Source organism: Patagioenas fasciata, chromosome Z (genome assembly GCF_037038585.1).
Source record: "Patagioenas fasciata isolate bPatFas1 chromosome Z, bPatFas1.hap1, whole genome shotgun sequence".
Taxonomy (NCBI): domain Eukaryota; kingdom Metazoa; phylum Chordata; class Aves; order Columbiformes; family Columbidae; genus Patagioenas; species Patagioenas fasciata.
This window is the reverse complement of record NC_092560.1, coordinates 31,660,372-31,678,408: the sequence shown is the minus strand read 5'-3', so window position 1 is coordinate 31,678,408 and position 18,037 is coordinate 31,660,372. Positions and strand designations below refer to the sequence as shown.

At 39.8% G+C, this 18,037-nt stretch overlaps 1 protein-coding gene across 4 annotated transcripts in view; it reads right to left on the bottom strand.

The window, feature by feature from the left end:
* Positions 1–721: 721 nt before the first annotated feature.
* DAPK1 (death associated protein kinase 1) overlaps positions 722–18,037 on the bottom strand; it is an 89,845-nt gene continuing 72,529 nt past the window's right edge. For 3 of the 4 annotated variants that reach the window (XM_065860793.2, XM_071802761.1, XM_071802760.1), the window contains 8 exons: positions 16,642–16,719; positions 13,657–13,879; positions 11,529–11,717; positions 9,536–9,733; positions 7,158–7,293; positions 5,457–5,577; positions 3,760–3,948; positions 722–3,137 (listed from right to left, as the gene is read on the bottom strand). In XM_065860793.2, the coding sequence (XP_065716865.1) occupies positions 1,905–3,137; positions 3,760–3,948; positions 5,457–5,577; positions 7,158–7,293; positions 9,536–9,733; positions 11,529–11,717; positions 13,657–13,879; positions 16,642–16,719 (2,367 nt within the window). In that variant the 3' untranslated portion in view covers positions 722–1,904. The other variant, XM_071802762.1, reaches the window with a different exon arrangement.

Below are 18,037 nucleotides of genomic sequence, written 5' to 3'. Positions count from 1 at the left end.
AGAACTTGGTTTGTCAGAGGCAGAATAACAGAGCAGAGACACGTCAGGGTAGGACCACTCATCAACTACACTTCTAAGGACTAGACTTCTAAAAAATATTTAACAAAGCAGCCCAGTGATGCCCAGGGAAAGATTTAATAAAACTAGGGTAAAATATGCAAAGAAAGAGAGTGGAAAAAGGCAACTGGCATCTTAGAGAAGAATCTGCTTAATTCCTTTGCAGCACGCACACACGGAGGGGGCACTGAGCAGCGCTGCCTGCACGGAGTGCTGTGCAGAGACTGTGCAGTGGTCTGTGAGGGACACTGGGGGGTTCAAACAAGCAGCAGCAACAACAGCAGCAGCACAGTCCTCATGTGACGAGGGGATCATCAATGCAAAGGACCATTACCCAGCATGGGCTCTAAGGCAGCGTTCTCCCCTCTGCAGCACAGCATCGCCTGGAGGATTCCCAATGGCAGTCTTGCATCTGCTGTGGAAAAAACTACATAGAAAACTGCTTTGGCTTGCCAGTTGTGAATGAATCCAAATCCCTCTGCTGCAGGGGGACCACCTCTGCAGTAAACAGATAAATATTCTTCCAGCATACTGAGAAATCCTCCTGAAGTGAAACAGGAGGTTCCCAGAACTTCAGAAGCCAGGCACTGCCTCTTCATGATTGCAACCATACGGAAAAGGGAAGTTCTGGTGTTTTTCAGGTATAGAATATTAATGACAAGGATGCAACAAGCAACAGTTTATTTGTAGAAAAATTGTTTAAAATTTTACTACATTGTAAGATTAAGGAAAAAAATAGTATTAATATATGTACATACAATATATATAAACAAACACACATCGCACCATTAAAATTACATGCTTTTTTTTTTTTAAACAGAGAAAGGGTCATATTCCCTCATATCAATTTTAAAATTATCACTGCAAGAAACCTTGCTTCCTTTTTGTTTTTATCCCCATCAAAGTTTTCAAGTACAGGAAGTAAGTAATGCAGGATCTAATAGTAGAAAACCTTTGTTATGCACAAATTACAACTGACAGCTATACAATATTATTCTGCAGTATTCAACACTTTTGTTTTTTGAACTCTATAATGATATGAACTTTTACCTGAGGTGCATGGAAATAATGAAGCATGATAATTGGCAAGTTTAAGAGATTTTTCACATTATGATTTGACTATAATTGAAGCTGATTAGGTGTTACATGTCTATACCCATATTACTGGCACAAGAACGCTCTGTGTGAGTCATCACCAATGTCTTAGAAGTGCAGGAAAAATTAAAAGGCAAGCACCACTTGCAATAAGCATGCAGACAATTTAAGTGAAACAGAGGTAGCATATTCTTGTAACTCCAGCAGGGTCACTCAAATCAGCTGCACCCTCCCTTCTGCAAAAGGCACTCGCTTTTTCAGCTATAAACTGGGTTTAAATTCAGTCAGATTGACCACAAATGGTGGGTTTCTCTCCTTACAAATATATTTAAGAAAAATTAACCAGAGGACACAATGCAAAGAAAAAAAATAGGTGTAAGAAATACACATTTCAGGTAATATGTGCTATTCCTCTCCCCCTACCTTTTATAGGGAGAACCTAGATATTTTATAAAACAGTTGCAGTACGTAATCCAAAAGTTAAGACTTTCCAGTTAAAATGGCATTATTAAGCAGCACATTATGTATCAGGAATAATTTTAAAACACTAGAAGTACACCAGCCTTTTTAATAGATAAAGAGCAACAATTCACAGTTAGAAGTAGAAAGTTTATGCACAAAAAGGTGGTGCTGGAGAAGGATAAAGATCCCTTGGTGTAAAACCCCATATGTGAAAATGCACAGAAACTCCTGTATTGTAACGTTTTATCGTTTCTGCAGTTTGAAAAGATGTCCATGCAAAACACCTGCTCTTACCGTGACACTACAGAGCTAATTGAGTTGTAAGATGTGCCACTGTTGCAACTGGAAGCGTATGCCTCTTGACCATTAACATCTAAGTTTATTTTGAATACAGAAGATGCTTTCAGTAAAAAGTCTGCTGCATCTCTGCGACCCAATTCCCTCAGCTTAGACATTAGGATACCTACAGTGCTCTCAGGAGCATTACTCCACTCCTGCAGAAGAGCATGGACTGGGCTTGAGATAAAGTCATTTTGTGTTCCATTGTTTGTATTGTACTTCGCAACAAGATCAGGGAGGCCCAGGTTCATGGCCAGAAGGCACCAATCTTTGCCCATAGGATCAGGTGGATCCAGAAGTCGACTTAGTTTTCTTCTGGTAAGCAGATTCAGATCAGAAACATGAATATCCATCCCTAGGCTTCCCTGGGAGTAGACATCGAGACACCCAAAACACAGTATACTGCTAAAGCTCTCTTTATATCCCCCCATAGTGTTGGTCAGTGATGTCTCCTTTTGACTCTGTGCACGGAAAAAGTCTCTAGGCTGGTAGACCATCACTGGTTCATGATGTTCCCTCAGCTGCTGAGGACTAAGGTAGTATTTCCCAGTCAGAAGGCCTGGTAAGGTTGTGGCCATTAAATTATCGATAGTGCTGCATACAGAATCCAGGAGTAAGCAGCACTTGATCCTCTCTGTTTCCAGTCCTCTAACTTGAACCTCTATACCCTGACCATGGTTGACCAGCAGCACTAAAAGCTCAGTTCCACGATTCATAATCTTTGATCCATTTACCCACAGACGTATATCAGCATCTCCCTCTGTGCTTTGCTGATGAATCCACCTGCAGAGATTCACCTGAACTTTATGAAAAATTCCACAAGGAAATGGGGTAAGATGTTCCACAGGAACGATTCTAACGCCACCATAAATCATCACCTCATCCTCCTCATCTGTCCAAGACCTGTGGAGATTGTCAGTCTTTATGAGAGCAGGAATATCCACCATTGCTCCACTGCTAAGGTCCCTTGCACAAATATCCATGGCATCCAAAATCTGTATCAGTTCTTCGACATCACTGTCTGTCACCAGACGCTGGATGTCATCTATGGTGTACCGACCTCTATAGTGATGCAGAGCTTTTGGGTTCTCCACAGACAGGATTTTTCCAAGGACATTTGAACAGAGCCAGCGAGGATCCAGAAGCACAACATCTTGGACAGTTTCACTCTGCATAATGTTAATCTGTTTATAAATAAGAAAGTTGCTATTTACATCTCATGAAGTACACAATGACATCCCGTGTTGTCTCCTTCCTAACTTACCAACCCAATCATTTAATTAACACTGCTGACAAGAGAAAAACAAACAGTGCATTTTAATTTCTTGCAAGTATTTAGAACAAAGAGCAGATCTTGTTCTTGATTTCCACTACTAACAAAGCCATTAGAGCCCAACAGCTGTAAAGCCCAGCCATGCCCTGCAAGCTATTTATGCAAACGTGTTATTCTACGATTCCATTTCTGATGGATACACACAAATTTCTCATATGCAGTGAACATGCTAGGTGCTACCTCATTTAAGATGATAGCATACTTATCCTTTCTGGGTATCTTATATTCCTACAAGTATAGCAATAAACTAATTCTTCCTGTCTCAAAGAAATAATCTTGAATGAAATAGGAGCCACAAGACAATAAAGATAACAAAAAATTTTATTAATCAGTCCCTTCTTCTTATGATAAGACTACGAGGGAGGAGAAAATAAAGTTAACTACAGGCACTTGCTTAAATCCCTAATTAAGCAATACTCTATGAAAGTAGTGCCTTGGTAATAAAGGTATGCAATTCAGATAGAAACACTTACTTCTCCTATGCTATGCAACTGCTGTGCAATATGCCGTAGATCATCTTCACTTGCTAGGGGATTAAGCTGTTCCTGTACATCATACACAAACTGCTGCAAGGACATCAGCTGGTTGGGTCCATTCATTTTTCTCCATGAAGGCAGTGTGGAGATTATTTTTTCACACAGGTGAGTCATAGCTGGGCAAGTCTTAAAAAAGCACAGAAAACATTCATTTGTAATTCTACTCTGCTGAGAATAATGGTATTGTTGCGTTTTTTGGTTGGTTTGTTTGAATGGAGATTACAAGGTCTAATGCATTCATGATGTACGTAAAGAGTTCCACATGTGACGGACCCTTACTCTTCCATCTAGCATTTACTTGCTGTAAGATCTAACTCTTCTTCATGAAGTGAATTCCAGAAACAACTTTTTCACTGAAATAAGCAGATTTTCCAAAGATTGCCATGATTACCAAGGGAACACTGACATGTGGAACAAATTTGGGTTTATATAATCCTGCCTTGTCAAATGTGCCGACCACCTGAAACAGTGACTTCAAGACGTATCAATTGACTTCGTGCATCTAGAAATTAAACTTTATTTCAGATATTATCAACATTTAATTAAAATCTGTACTCATCAATATCTGTACAAGACCAATTTACTTCAACAAGTGGGACAGCAGAGTACCAGAGAAGAGGTAAAGATGGTACTTTTATCTCTTGATTGTCTTGGACATCACTGATGTCTTCATCCTGAATTCTCAAGCCACAGCACACAATTCTTATGCAGAAAAGCCCTCTAAATTTTGAGCTGGTGATCACGGCTATGATAGTTTTGCCAGAGAAGGAAAGCTTATTCAATCAGCCAACCATTTGGAATGTAAAATAGGCTGAATTTTGTATGAAGCCAAAACATTTTCATCATCCTACAGAATGAACTCAGTAATAAGTTCACTTTTAATTAATTAAAGAAAAAAAAAAGTAGCTGCAGAAAGTCTTGTTGGTACGTCACACAAGTAAGAGGGCCTTTGGTATGAAGAAATGTAAATATATTTCGCACAGGCTACAAAACAACTTGACTTGGGTCACCCCCGGTATGGAAGTCTCGTAGATTAATGCTGATGACATCAAACCATGCTTGTTTTACCTTTAGTCTCATATACATATACCTATGCACATAAATGCAACTCCAAGCATATATTTCTCAGTAAAAAACTGCAATAAAAAGTTAACAGATATTCAGTTCACAGATCTATATTGGGAATTATCTTTCTAACAGTTGAGGGAACTGTTCTACTCTTGGGTTCTTTCAATGAAAAACTTATTTGCCTGAAATATATTATTTTTCTCTGTAATAATACATTGATAAAAAAAGGATTAGAAATTAAAAAAAATGAAGGGTCAACATTGGAATCCAACTCCTGTCAATTCAAAATACAAAACTGTACCTTTGAACTGAAATTCTCCAACTGTTCCCTTTCAAGAGAATCATTTTGGTGACCTGTGCGGAACACTTAAAATTTTGAAAATGCTGACTGAATCTTTGATGTCAGGAGTGTGTTTATCACCAGGTCTGTCCTGCATGCTCCCAAAAAATTGATATAGCACTCATTTCTTTAGGTTTCACAATGTAAGTGCTAAATTTACAGTAAATTATTACACAAAATTTTCACATTTTTGCTGGCCCAAACCAGACCATTGGACATTACTTACAGAAATTATCTGGCTTCTTATTTCTTGCAAGTGATTTCGGAGAAGCTTCATATCTTTAGACCCAGATGCTCCAGCATCCAAGACAAATAACTTGTCTGAAATCTGCAGATCATTTCCAAATCTAAAACAGAAAAGGTAAGCAATTATTTACTTGGTCCCAAATCCAGTTTTATTTCTTAATCCAGCTGTACTTCAGTCTTAAATAACACAAGAGGTATTTTTCTTCAAGAAATAATGAAAAAGTTTAACTACTGATTATGCTATGATGTTTTACTATGACAGACAGTACAGAATCACAGAATCATAGAATAGTTTGCGTTGGAAGGGACCTTCAAAGTTCATCTCATCCAACCCCAGTGCCATGAGTAGGGCCATCTTCAACTAGATCAGATTGCTCAGAGCTCCATCCAGCCTGGCCTTGGATGTTTCCAGGAATGGGGCATCTACCACCTCTCTGGGCAACCTGAGCCAGTTACTCCATTGTAGAAGGCCACTAGGTTGGTCAGGCAGGACTTACCTTTGGTGAAGCCATCACAGCTGTCTCAAATCACCTCCCTGTCCTCTGTGTGCCTTAGCACAGCTTTTAGGAGGATCTGTTCCATGATCTTCCAAGGCACAGAGTGGTGCAGACAGGTCAGTAGTTCCCTGCGTCCTCCTTTCTACCCTTTTTAAAAACGGTTGCGTTGTTTCCCTCTTTCCAGTCACCAGGGACTTCACCTGACAGTCAGGACTTCTCAAATATCATGGAGAGTGTCTTGGCAGCTACCTCAGCCAATTGTCTCAGGACTCTGGGATGTATATGATCAGGTACCATAGACTTACATGTGTTCAGGTTCCTCAGCTGGTCACAAACCTGATCTCTTACACCGGGAGGGTCTTTGCTCCCCCAGTCCCTGTCTTGTAGTTCATCCACTGGAGAGGTGTGGGAAGAGAGCTTGCCAGTGAAGACGGAGGCAAAGATATTACCAAGTACCTCAGCCTTCTCCTCATCTGTTACCAGCTTTCCAGTCTTGCTCATCTGGGGGGTTACGCTTCCTTTGACCTTTTCTGGTTGACACACCTGTAGGAGCCCCTCTTGTTATTCTTTGTGTCCCTTGCCAAGTTCAGCTCCAGCTTCACCTTGGCCTTCCTGACCCCATCTCTGCACAACCGGGCAATGTCTCTATGCTTTTTCCCAGGAAACCAGTCCCTGCTTCCACCGCCTGTGCATTTCTTTCTTGCTCTTTAGTTTGACCAGCAGGTCTCCACTTAGCCACGTTGGCCCCTTGTCCTCCTTACTTCTTTTCTTACACCTGGGGATTGAGAGCCCTTGTGCTCGATGGAAAACATCTTTTAAGATCTGCAAGATCTGTCCCTTTGTCCCTAAAGGCAGTTTCCTAGGGGGTCGTACTGACTAACTCCTTGAAGAGATGGAAGTTTGTTTTCATAAAATTCAGGGTCCTGACTTTACTCTTTGCCTGTCCCATATCTCTCAGTGTAGCTGCTCTCAAATTTAGCTTGCTTAAGGCAGCTTGCTAACTGTAATATTTGTAATTTTTTGCAATTCTTCCATAATATAAGGTTGCTGAACATACTCAATGTATCACAATATCATAAAACTTAAGCCACATAAAAACCTTTTACTTATTTCTATGTCTTTTACCACTTTCTCTTTCCAACTGACATGTTTAAATACTACATATAAATAAACTCCCCACTCACCTGTTCCTGATTTCTTTCAACAATGACATGTCTTTGTCATACCAAAACTCTCCAACAGGGCGAGGAAGATTCACTATGTCAGCATGTGTGGCAACCAAAACGACACGCAGGGGACTTTTCAGCTTTCCACCAAATGCTAGAAGAGAAACAAGAGCACTCCATCACTAAGAGACAAGCCTGTGGAGATGGCTGTCTTACTGAGCAAGGAAAGCAGCAGTACATTTTACATTCGTCATACCAATTCCTTTTGCAGTGCATTTACCAACTCTAAGCATAGCCATACTGTGCTTATAACCCTGGTGCTTTGGCTGTTATCTGCCTATAGCCTTATCTATATCATGTCCAATTTGAACAGCTAGATTCTTTGATTATTATCAGATACATTGATATTACATCACTTCATTGTTTTAACAAAAAATTAGTCAAGAACACTAATGATATATCTATTAACTACAAACTATAATAGCATGAGAAAAACCAGTTGCAAATAACAGCATCTTAAAAGGGTTTCTCATTATCTTTGGATGGTCCTTAATACTACAGGTGCAAAGCAGAGGATTATAAGGGGAACACAAAATGTCTACAACATTCATATGTTGGTATGAATGCTATTTTGCAGTACTTACACAAACAATGACCTCTCACTTAGGTGAGAGTTAAGTAGGAAAGCCTGGCAGAAACCGTGAAAAAGAATGAGAAAAAAAAGATACAAATGGCATGAATGAGGTGACAGTACAGAACATACAGTTTTCAATCTTTTCTCAAACTGATCTTCCAGAAAAGAGGAGACATTGTCAGACTGTTTTTTTAAGAAGAGAGTACATATAATCCTGCTGCTTTTGCCTGACAAAATGTCACATGGGAGAAATATGCTTACGTCACTGAAGTTATCAATTAAGAGCTTAAAACTCTTGATTCATTCATAAAAAGTCACATCTTCCCAAATCTCTGCATAGCACTTCAAGGTAAATATTTCAAGGTAGTAATATTTTTTTTTTTGGCAGCTGAAGGATTTAAGACAAAATGACTGGAAATGCCAAAAGTTTGAGTTTTCTGCTAAGTAAGTTACTACGTATTACTTGAGATATTTGTAATAGTACAAAACTGAGCTGACCAGTATAAACACTAATTTAAGCAAATCATTTAAATAATGCTGATAATTAGATCAGCAAGAAGAACAATTAACTCAAATTCTAACTTGGTCAAATCAAGAACTAAGTTTCCTTGCTTGACTGAGGAGCCACGAAATGCTTTCAGCAATTGCAAATCAGCCTGATTTTCAGCCTTGACACTTTTACGCAAATTTCTGTGCTTTTACTTCCAGAAGAAATTTCATGTTGGTTAGATCCAAATACTCATATTGCTAACCTTGTGATTTGACCTAAAATGGAAAATAAAAGGCATGCAGGTGCCCTAACTGCAAACTGAAGGCCTTGGCTCATCATTATCTGGCTGAGATAAGGCATATAGAATCCAGCAGACAGAGAGGGAAAATACTCCATGCACTACGTAAGTATTTGATACGCTCGTCTGGTGAGTCCCCAGCAGCATTATAAATGTCCATGAATGCTGAGTTAGATCCACTGGCTGGAATAACATTTCAGTTGACAGCACCAAGACTTGCCCGAGCTTGGTTCACACATGAAACTGTCACCATCTGCAGACCAAGGCTCAGCTACAAACATGAACAAGTTACATGGTATCTACACCTAGATCTACAGACCTTTTAATGAAAAAAAAGGTATGTAAATTGTTTGTCTGCCAAGTAACTTTCATTTAGAAAGCCTGACTATAAAACAAGCAAACTTACTTAAAACCTGTGCAAAATCTGAGAATATACAAAGTGAAATTTACTAATTTTTTTGTGCACCCTGATGCACCAAAGGTTAACATGTTTCAAGTTCAAATACAGCTCTGGTTAAACATATTGAAGCGGCATGCACTGAGAGGTAATGTCACTGCACAAAATCATTCTGTCCTGTTCTTACTGACAAGACTAATTTATGCTGGCAAACTGTTAATTGGGGTTAGACATAAGCAGAATTTAAGCAGTGTGTCTAAACCTGTTTTTAAATGCATCCAACCCTCTGAAACACTTTTCCACGGAGCTTATCTGACAAAAAACTTCATTTGCCATTTACAGATGTAAATCCCAGTGCCACAAGAGGATGCACTGCACCTCATGACCCTTTCCAGTTGGACTAAGTGGTGTGTACAACTCTTCAGACTTGCTCCACAGATAAAATTCCCTTTCTCTAAGAAACCCTGTGTAAAGTTTGTTTGAATGCATGAGGATGAAAACACATAACAGCACTCAACACAGGGGATGTACAAAGTTGCAGAGAAACACAAGAACATTAACAGGCAGAAGTACATACCTATTGGATCCTCAACTGGCACTAATGATTTCAGGAAACTAAGCCAAAAGGTCACTTGGTTTAACTGGATTTCATAAGGCTCCTCAAGACTAAAAAGTACTATGTGAATTGCAGTGGGATCATTCGCAGCAAAATAATCGTAACAGCAGAAATATACGGGATTCCCAGAGAATTCCCAGATGCTGAAATCACCAACTCCTGAAAAGCAGACAAACAGATGAAGAGATCACACTTTGTCAGTAAGCACAAAGCACCTTTCCACCATGGAAAGATAAACAAAGAAGTTAATTTGATTTCACTTCACAAAAATAACCTTTATGCATCTGAGAAAGCAAGACTGAAAATGCAATCATGAACAAAGAGAAGTTGGGTTCTCAGAATCTGTTGTTCCTCTCTCACATTCACTTCTCTAGGACATCCAGGTGGATGCTACATGGAAGCACCTGTGTGTCAAATGCACGCAGCTTTACACATTAAACTGGCCTTTGCCTTGCACAAGAGCAACAGATCTTCCAATTTCCTTGAAAAACAACAATAACGTCCCCCATTCTTTTCCTGCTTACCTGTAAAACCTCAACATTTTTATTAATTTTTCTCCTTAACATGCCACCACTGGTATTAAAAACAGCTGAAGGGTGTTCTCAAAGAAGCCACTTCGCTTTACAGAATTGCAGCATTCACATCACATTGTTAAATCAGGACTGAAGAATCAGCACGTTAATGATCCCAACAGCACCAAGCTGCTTTTGGCCGTCTCCTTTAGCTTCGGGTGAGAAGAGTATGAGTGCGTTGCACTGTTTGGCACTTCCCAGACTCACCATCTGATTAGGGCGAAGTCTGATGCACTTGTACTACCTCTATTTAAATGAATGCTGATTAAGATGCACCTCAGACTTCTAGAAGAAAAGAAGCCAGAAACCTCAAATCTGCTGTTATGAGTACAGCTATTTAGAGTACACCCATATGCACACTTTTCTTCTATATCAAGACAGGACAGAAAAAGAAAAGAAACCTCTTCTGACAGTCTGTTGCACAAATCTGTTTCACTGCAGAATCTGACTTGGTTTCAAATTACACTAAAAGAGGAAATAAGCCTGGAGAAGCAACAAGCTTTAGCTACATGCCAAACCCTTCCGCATCTAGGACAAATGGTTGTCACTGCATGTGCCAGTGTGCATATACTGCATTCATAAACAGGTTTTTCTCTGTAAAGTAAAATCTCGATCAATCCTACCTTGGCCTCAAAATTGCAGCGAAGGCATGCAAAACATTTTCTGTATTAAGATGGGATCTTACTGGGAGAGACCTTAAAATCTGCGTAACTATTAGGATGCCTGGTGGTGTATATACACCATTTTGCTTGGTCTTCATAGTCAAACACCACATATGTACTTGTGACAACTTCCCTTGACCGACCCCTCTTACTGTTCACTTGTTTAAAGTGCAAAGTAGTTAGCTTCCTTACAAAAAGAAAAAACTAAATCCAAAGTTCCACTCACCATGTTTGGTGAGCTCCACGACTCACCAAACGTGCTCCAGCCATGTCACAGGATGAAAATGGTAGGTCCTTCATACAGCTGGGAACCACTTATATGGTGTGGACACTTGGGTATAGGAGACTAGATTAAATCTGATAAGATTCCCAAACAACATATGATCTAGGTGAAGGAGCCTTCATGTTAGCAGCCAGTCTGCCAACTCACTCCTATTATACCAAATCCCTCTTTCCTCCTGTCCCACTTACTCATCTCAAGAGCATTTATATATGATATTGTAAGGAACTGACACACGTGATTCCTATGTGTATTACAGGTACAGAACCTCATGCAGATTTACTTTCTGCTCAAACAAACCAAACCCCACCAGTGCTGGATTCTCAACTGCAGTCACTACCATACTAAGTCAGATCTTTAAAAACTTATTTTTAGAAACAAGCAACATGGCATTAACTGTCCCACAGCATTAAGGCATGCTGTCCCAGGGCTCTGCTTACCATGCAAGTAGGCATTTTGAATATCGATGGCCTTGGTGGACTGGTCATCAGCAGAGAAGTGAGAGTGATGAGCAGGTGAAACGAAAGCTTCTAACACCCCTTTGGTCAGGCCTGGCTCAAACATCATACTACGGCTTCTCACACTGACATTCTCACAACCAGGATAAAGATTCGTAATGCTCACTGAAACTGGGTCAGGGAAAGGAAAATGAGATTACAAACCATATGAAAATCACAACCCGGTCACTTCAAAATAAGTATGGAAGGCATAAAAGCTGATTAAGAAAACCAAACTGCTCTTCAAAGAAAGGAGATGACTACCAAGCTGTGAGCATACACAACTACATCCTTATTCTGAATGATGAAAAAGAAAATTAATTAGGGTGACCCCATCTAGCATTTCTTGCCTTTTAGCAGATACATCTCTGGGTCGGAAGCAGAGAAGATAAATGCATTATTTGGGAATGAAAGCTTTCAATAGTTAAAGTTCTTCAATGTGGCAAAGATATACTGCTTTTTTAGCTAAGAGCTGTGTTTTTATAGCATGGTTATTTTTATTGGCATGGAAATACTACATTTTCATACAATTGATTCTTGTATGTAAGGATAAAAATATCACTGTGTAACAACTGTTTCTTGTGAGGTGGAGGAGAAGAGCAGGCCCATAATCAAAATTATTTTTCTAATAAGCAATCTGTTTTGTTCATGTGTGAGTCAGATTCCCTAAAAGAGAAATGAAAGGGTTTTTAATGCAGTTGCACCATCTAGTGGAGAAAGTAAGCACTTCTTTCCTCCACTAGACGCTGAAGTCCAATATTTGGGTTCTAATACAGAAACAAACTACCTGTCAGCTGTAAAACTATCATGTTTCATCTTCTAGCACAGCATTTAAATTTTTAGGCTCTTGTAAATAAATACATGGTGACTTGACACACTTGTTTTTACAGAATTTAAACAATCCTCAGCACATAATCAAGTTTAGACCAAACTGTACTGGTTTAATGTTTATCTGATTATGTCATTCAACTCACAACAGTATTTACATGTTATATGTTGATTTTCATCCAAAAAGAACAGATACTGAAACAAACAAAAACCAAAAAATTTGAACATTAAAACAATGCCATACTGGCTTTGTTTGCATAGAACTGCACAAGTTTCTGGCTTTATATCTAGGTAAGCTATTTTCAAGTGCATGCTCCAAAATCACCATTATTTCTATAATTATTTGCCAATGTGACTGGCAGTCCTGTCTGATTTTATGATGGTATGAACACGTAACACCTATCCTCTGGTTATAGTACCAACCAATATATATATAAAAAACACCCAAACCTGTCTTTAGTCAAAACTTTCTTGCATCTGCCTCCAGGAAGTGCCTTCAGTGACTTATCTCCCCTTGTGTGGCACAGTAATGTAAGATAAATAAATCAATGGTTCATGTAGTAAATTTCTTTATTCTTTTGTCATGGATGTGAGCCCCTTGTTCTAGGTGAAGAGCAACTGCAATAACAATCCCTGTGCCAGCTATCTCTTGTCTTGTTAAGTCACACCCCAAGTAAGGTGACTAGAGAGAAAGTAGACATGAATTCTACCACTAGCCATGTTCTGACATTACTAAAAGATGAAGGACACCTAAACCTACAAGTACTATCCAAATGTTTCTAAATAAAAAGGTAATCCTGACCCCACTTAAAACTTAAGTAGTAAGGCTACTTCTAAACATCAGTTTAAAGCTGAGCTTCTGCAAGTGATGAGTTAGCTTGTGTGACAAAACAATCCCCAAAATCATGATAGTAGAATCTGACAACGACAGTGGCATTTCTAGCCTAGGACTTCTTGTGAAAAATAAATGTCACTGTTCAGAAGTTCTGTCCTCCACTGTCCAAGTTCACTTATGCAGCATATGAGTAAACAAAACCTTAACTACTCCTACACTCTCCACACCCTTGTTTTTCTTCGCTCTTATTTTAGGTACTGGCCTGCACACAGAGAAGTCAATACCCTCTCTGCTTTGCTTTGGTTTCTTACAAACTTCTGTAGTGTACCAAACAGCTCTTCCTTAGGAGCTACACAGATTAAGAGGAAAATCTTGTCTCATTCAAATGTTACATCTTTGAGGACATACCTGAAGGTTTGGAAGACAAAGGAGATGGGGGAAATCTGGTTGAGTTTGTTGAGGAAAGTCTAGGCCTACGTCTTCGGAAAAAGCTTCGTATCAGGCCACACTTGAGAGACTCCACAAGGGTTGTCTTCCCAGCACCAGAATATCCGAACAGCTTCAGTTTGATCCGAGGCTGTGGATTCTGCGTGTGCCGCAGCTGCTGGATGAAAAGCCCCCGGTGCGTATCCTAAAATTCAAAGCGAAGAAGAAATTAATATGTGGCAGGGAACTTCTGCCTCACAGCAACCTAAGGTTTAGATAACACTTTCTTGCCAGGTTGGTCTTCATCTGTATTAGTTCCTTCATCTGCCTCATCATTCAAGTTATCAGCTGCTGGCAGAAGGGACTGGACAGGCAGACAAGGCACAGCTGACTGCTTGCTCTCTAGAGCCACCTTGAGTCTCATGGAAGTCACATGTGACTTCAGGCTCTATATCAGCAAATGGGATCATTTTGACCTCTGATGGAGAGGGCAAAGGTGGAAAAGCTAGCCTTTTTCAGTGGCAATTTTCCTTACCTGTCAGTCACAGTAGCATAAACAATATCCAGAATTCTATATAATATACATGCAGCATTTAAGAATTTTGCAGTGATGGCTACCGCCTGAGCAATCTGAAAACTCAATGTGCATTTCCCTCCTTCTTTATGTTAACTTTTCTGTAGTTCTTGTATTTAGGAGAATTGTACTCTTCCCATTCCCTCCACCAAGTTCTCTTTATTTCCACTTCAGTTCTTTGCAAGATAAATACTGCTTTTCCCAGATCACTCTTGCCTCTCCTTTCCCCACACAATTACTCTTTTTTACCTTAAAGTACTTCTCGCATACTATTTACTTTCCATTTTTCTACCCCTCTACTACAAGTCTACACCCTGGTTTCCCTCTTTACTCTCAGGCCTAAATAGATGTGCCTCCCTACTTATTTTTCCTCTCACAGTTTGCCCTGTGTGCATTCACTGTCTCTTCCACAGCTGCAGTCTCACCATCCTACAGGGGCCTTCCTGAAACCCAATCACATCTCCTACAGAAAAGCTTTCCACTTCGGGCTCCGACATTACCCCTCTGTATCTTGTCTTGTGGTATCTGAAGGATACTCCTTCTCTTCCAGCTGAAGACAGAATTGGAAATGAACAAATAAAATCTGTCTTTACTCTTTACCCAATAAGGGGCAATCAGACATGGATGGTCTTATTTCCCACACAAGCTGAGTTTGGAAGATCAACTCAACAAAAGGATGCAGTGCTGGACAGCAAACTATCAAGTGTCTCTCACCACAGAAAGACCTGTTTTAAGGAAACATGGAGATAGCAAAAAGGTGGAAGGGCAAAGGCATCATCCTTCATTCCCTCATTTGGAGATGAGAGAGTAGATGTGTTCTACATTTGTACTGAGTTTAAAATGTAGGATGAGTCATTGAACGAGCACCTACAGTCCCCCAAATTATAAGCATGCAGCAATTAAGCTGAGAAATTTGACACAAATAGTAGCGCATATAATTTAGTTCCTTCCCCGCTAACAGGCATTTATTAAATAAGTTAGTCACAATGTAAATACTGCACACCCTCGTGGCTCATACTGAATCCTTTCCAAGAGTCACTATGACAGGACATTCTTAATGTGTGTCCTGTAAGGGACAAAACCCTCCACAGATACTGAAAATAAAACAAGCGTCAGGTACGTTCTCTACTAGATGATATTGACTATTTTGAGCAGTACTACGATATTTTCAATGGTTCGATGCAGTTTATTAATTTCAAGTCATCAGATTCTCAGTTGCAAAGTATACTCTGATGAAGTATATAATTGTCATACAGTTTTCCCACATGTATAGGCAGGTCTTCAATAATTAAGTAGACTCTGCTATCAAGAAGACAGCTACATCTACTAACGTCTCTTTCAGAAGAGATTTATCTGATCTCCCTTTTGTTCTAGGTCAATTCATATTAATTCCATATTTATATAATGACTAAACCACAAATTTATCCACCTGCATGAAGGAACAGGCAAGGGTTTGGTATGGGGATAAAATTGTGCAAACAGAACTTGTTACAACAAACATTTATAAAAGATATCATTGCAAAGGAAATCAGAACTCTGTCACTTTCTGACATCTTCACCAATACATTTCACAATTTTACAATTATAGATTTACTGAATGACTAAAGGACATGATTCTACTTTACCTTGGAAACGTCTGGTACACACCATATTCTACTGCAGCTCCCAAGTGGTCATTTATTTCAGTTTTCCACAGACCCATTAGCATAATTAAAACAAGACTGTTTTAATTTATCTGCTTGCTACCTGGATTCTCCAGGCAAGTGGTTCCCGAACCTTCATGGCACGAGTGATGCTGCCTATCCAGAATAATCAATGCGTATCAGATGTGTCAGATTTGCTGCCTTACAACAAGACCAGATCAGCTTTGTGTTCTGGTTGTACAGGGATTTGGAGATACTGAAATAGCAGAATTAGAAAAAGACACCGAGAACTTAGGTAACTATGCCACGTGGTATTACTGTTTCCAGAAGGGGCACAAACCCCTCATACTTCATAACCTCAGTCTAAATAAAATGGTGATGGTGGGGAAATAAGTCCTCTTGTGGGATGCGCTAATTCTTAACAGTTTATTTTCCAGTTTCTTCTGAACACCTTAAATACTTTGCTAGGCATTGTCAGAGACAGGATAAAATAAATCAGTGGTCCAGACAGGATTAGCCATTTTTCCTAATATGTACATACTAGCTTTAACTGAGGGCATTATTTCATCCTAAAAATGAAGGGTGGGGACACGGGGATGGGAAAAGACATCATTCCAGCATTCCACTACTTTTGCAACACCTATTTAAAATGGCTTTGATGAATATCTTATTGTACGATTTTCCATGGTCAAACTTTTCTTGGCACCTTAAAAACACAAACACCTCAGTTAAAATTAATGTATTCCCAACCTTTTTAAGTCTTGCAAGCAGACTGGCTACATGTTCATGCTGCTCTGCTCTGGCGAGATCTTCTGCTGTTTTCCCATCCTGTTAAAACACAAATTTTTAGCAGTAGTTCCTTCCTTTTGCCCACAATAAAAAAAATTACGTGCAACACAGCTCAGCTGCTCAAGGCAGTAACAGAACTGCCGTCAGATGCAAGTAATTGCTAGCTATTACATGCTGAACAGATCTAAAAGGTTAAACAGTTCACAAAAAGGAGACATATCAGCATATTCACTCACATGAATAGCAGGTAACTTTTGTTTATTAATGGATAAAGAATGACAGTGGCGTGTGAGCCACTGGAGGTTTCCAGAAAGCAAGAACATTGTAAGGGATGTGGTTTAAATTGCATCAGCAAATATAAAAGCAGCAAAGCTGCCTTCAGCATTCTGGTCTTGCCATTCAATTACCCATGTTTCACAGGTCACCAGTTTACTATTAAACAGTCTGAAAGAAAAACTGCTTACTACTTTCACTCTTACAACATTAATGCTACTGTTTTATATTTTGGTAATAGGCAACTAATTTATGAACACTTTGCTTCTTTTGCTCCCTCAGATAAGAGCTTTCTCTTATTAAGAAGTAGTACTGGAAAACTAATATATTTTTCTTGAGTTTCTATCTTTGATTTTACTAGCTTTTCACGTGAAACCTGCACTGTCTAAAGTAGTTCCTGAGGTTTCTGTAATTATTATCCCTACATATGAAATAAATATCTTTGACGATGGAGTGTCCCCCTACAGAAGCCAAGAAGCACTAGAAGTATTCCAGCAGTTCTCCTGATGGCAGGCTAGCTGCCCCGCCAGGAGACTACTCTTCTCATACAGCAGGAACTTGGGATTAACTGGGATCAGGAGGTTAGGGTCAGCACACCTACTTTGCCCTTGGTCCTCACCTGAGCAATATTACAGCTACATGCCTCCACGTTGCCATGTATCACACTGAACAGGTCCCTGACTTCCTTGAATCTGCTTCTTCACTATGGACTTGCCTCACTATCACTATACCCTTGGCTGACCATGGTCAGTGAGCCCAATTCCTGACTCTGACTTAACCTCAGGCCTGCTTAATTGTTATGGAGTTGTCTGGTGACCCAGACTCTTGGCTGAAGCTGGTGGCCATCACCGGATCTGCCCTGCTTGCCTTGCTTGGGTACTGTGGGACCAGGCCCTTGTCGGTGAGGACAATGTCGCTGCTTGTCTTCTTGTCTGCTCTCCGTTCCGAGCTCACCTTCCTTCATGGAGCAATACCATAGCAAGGGTGTTATCCGACAAGCATCATTGTTGAAGTCCATGGTCGTCAGACCACACAGTAAACATGACAGGCAGAAAGGCCTGTGAGTAGGTGAAGGATACTCCAG